At 58.0% G+C, this 2,967-nt stretch overlaps 1 protein-coding gene across 1 annotated transcript in view; it reads right to left on the bottom strand.

Annotated features, from left to right (window-relative positions):
* The window catches only part of CRTC1 (CREB regulated transcription coactivator 1), a 40,703-nt gene that overhangs the window by 34,624 nt on the left and 3,112 nt on the right, over positions 1–2,967 (bottom strand). The window contains exons 4-5 of the mRNA XM_011925918.1: positions 2,614–2,751; positions 1,443–1,504 (exon numbers count right to left, since the gene is read on the bottom strand). Of these exons, the coding sequence (XP_011781308.1) occupies positions 1,443–1,504; positions 2,614–2,751 (200 nt within the window). The remainder of the gene's footprint in view (positions 1–1,442; positions 1,505–2,613; positions 2,752–2,967) is intronic.

Below are 2,967 nucleotides of genomic sequence, written 5' to 3'. Positions count from 1 at the left end.
GCTAGTTTTTTTGTATTTTTTAGTAGAGACGGGGTTTCTACTAAACCGTGTTAGCCAGGATGGTCTCGATCTCCTGACCTCGTGATCCGGCCGTCTCGGCCTCCCAAAGTGCTGGGATTACAGGCTTGAGCCACCGCACCTGGCCTATTGTATGTTTTTATATTAACTATATTATTGTTATTTTAGGCCTTTGAGACAGGGTCTCACTCTGTGGCCCAGGCTGGACTGCGGTGACATGATCACAGCTCACTGCAGCCTTGACCTCCTGAGCTCAAGAGATTCTCCCACCTCAGCCTCCCAAGTAGCTGGGAATACAGGCACACACACATCTGGCTAATTCTCTCATTTTTCGTAGAGATGGGATCAGGCTGGTCTTGAACTCGTGGGCGCAAGTGATTGCCTGCGTTGGTCTCCAAAAGTGCTGGGATTAGAGGCACACGTGAGCCACTGTGCCTGGCCTGTATTTTCCTCATCTTCCATCCTAAATGTATTAATATAATTTTATCGGCCCGACGCAGTGGCTTATGCCTGTAATCCCAGCACTTTGGGAGGCCGAGGCGGGCGGATCACAAGGTCAGGAGATCAAGACCATCCTGGCTAACACGGTGAAACCATCTCTCTACTGAAAATACAAAAACAAAATTAGCCGGGTGTGGTGGTGGGCGCCTGCAGTCCCAGCTACTCAGGAGGCTGAGGTGGGAGAATGGCGTGAACCCGGGAGGCGGAGCTTGCAGTGAGCCGAGATCCCGCCACTGAACTCCAGTCAGGGCGACAAAGCGAGACTATCTCAAAAAAAAAAAAAAAAAGTATCATCACATTTTCAGTGGCTGTTGAGTAACATGGGTACCTTCTCTGAATACAGCACTAAGTAGGAAAGAGCAAGCTACAGTGCTGAATATGTGGTATCGTCCCACTTTTTTTTTTTTTCTTGCAATGGAGTCTTACTCTGTCGCCCAGGCTGGAGTGCAGTGGCTCAATCTCGGCTCAGTACAACCTCCACCTCCCGGGTTCAAGCGATTATCCTGCCTCAGCCTCCTGAGTGGCTGAGATTATAGGCACGCGCCACCACGCTGGCGAATTTTTGTATTTTTATTAGAGATGGGGTTTCACCATGTTGGCCAGGCTGGGCTTGAACTCCTGACCTCAAGTGATCCGCCTGCCTCGGCCTCCCAAAGTGCTGGGATTACAGGCCTGAGCCACCACGCCTGGTCCTACTTTTGTCATTTTTTAAACTCTAAATGGGGGGAAGGGAAATGTTAGAAGACCCCCCCAAAGCTGAAACTTCTGTCTTTCAGGGTGAGGGCTAATTTCTAGAAACTTCCGGATGCATCTTAGTTTGGTCATTTTTTTAAGCGACTGTCCTGCTTTTCCACGTATAACCATGATGACAGTTTGGTTTTGTTTCCAATGAGAAGGGGGCGGGGGGTGCTCCAGCCACTGACCTTCTCCAGCTGGTGTCCGCGGGTGGCGAGAGGTACACAGTGCCGTAGGGGCAGCTGTCGGCGTGAACGTGAGTTAAGGGGGCAGTGCCGCTGGCTGAGACCCCGCCTCCATCAACACACTCTCAGCCAGGGCTTCCTGCCCGTGGCTGGCTGGTTGGGCTCAGCCTGGGGCCTGCAAACAGCTGGGACCAGTAGGGTGGGGAGGGGGGCGGGGGGCGTTTCCTGCGGCCTTTCCTGCCTGGCTACAAGCAGCCCCCGTTCCAGGGGCTCCCCAGGGGTATGGCCCTGTCCACCTAGCACTCAGCACTCTGCTCCGTGAGCACACGTGCGGGCTGCACCCCTTCCAAGGGAGGGGGTTCTGGGCCGTGAAAGTGGGGCCCGTGGGGGCGCTGGGGAGTCTGAGTTCAGCTGACCCCGGTCTGGACTCTCCATCCTGGGCTGACGGGGTGGCTCCCGAGGCCCAAGGGCTCGGTCTGGGGCCCAGCTGGTCGAGCTCCCCCAGCCCACGGAAATGAGAACCGGAGAAAAAGCTTCTCTGTTCTGGAGAGCCGGGGGATCCCGGGAGCAACCTGAGGCCGCTCAGACTCTGGTGTTGGCGGGGCCTGGCTGGCTGAGCACCAAGGGGCGGCTGAGTTGTGGGGTGAGGGGGACTCTGGCTGATCTCTGCTTGACCGAGTTGCAGAGGCAAATTTTACTCCTGTCTTATAGAGATGGAGCCTCCCTTGGATGCGTCCACATCTCACATAGACCCCCTCAGCCCCACTGCCTTGGCTGGGCTGCCCTCCATGCAGCGCGCGGGAGAGGCCTCATCAGCTCACAGCTCTGACTGTGGGCTGGCTCCCTGCTCACGGCCTTCCTGGCCCCACTGCGCCGCCAAGTGTCTAAGCCCTCTGTGGTCAGGTATCACCTTCCTCAACTCCTGCCTTGGGAGCTGTTCTCTGTGCCCCCTGAGCCCTCAAGTCTGGCCAAAGGCTCTAGGGCTTGCGGCACAGCCTCCTCCAGGAAGTCCCCCGGGCTGCCCTGAGATCAAGCCTCCCAGTTGGTGCTGCCCTGATTCTGTCCCCAGAGCTGGAAGCAGGCAGCCCTGTCAGAACCTGCTGGGTAAACTTGGGGTCCTGTGGGAACCGACAGGGCCTGGCCCCCCACCCTCATCCTCTGGGGAAAAGGATATCTGCCGTCCGTGTTTGTCCACTGACAGGGGCCGGCGGTGCGGGGAGCCGAGCCGGCCGCGCTCCCGGTACACCCTGTCCACCAGCCCATGGTGCCGGGTGGTCCGGCTGGTGTCCAGGCCCGAGGATTGGAAGGGGGTCTGGGGGAGGAGATGGAAACAGAGAGAGAGAAACCCAAACAATGGTTACCAGCTGTGGCCCCAGCGCTGGCCCCAGAGTCTGATCGCAGGGCCCCCCACTCCGGAGCACCCTCGGCCAGCGCTCCACAGCCTGGGATGGGCTTCTTCCTTCAGCCCCAGCTCCCCGGCTCTCCAAGCACTGGGGGGCAGGGAGGGGGTGTGAGCCGGGGTCCCGGG

The sequence above is a fragment of the Colobus angolensis genome, unplaced genomic scaffold (assembly GCF_000951035.1).
Source record: "Colobus angolensis palliatus isolate OR3802 unplaced genomic scaffold, Cang.pa_1.0 Scaffold66, whole genome shotgun sequence".
NCBI lineage: Eukaryota > Metazoa > Chordata > Mammalia > Primates > Cercopithecidae > Colobus > Colobus angolensis.
Note: the sequence above shows the minus strand (reverse complement) of the source record. Positions and strands in the feature narration are given on the sequence as shown.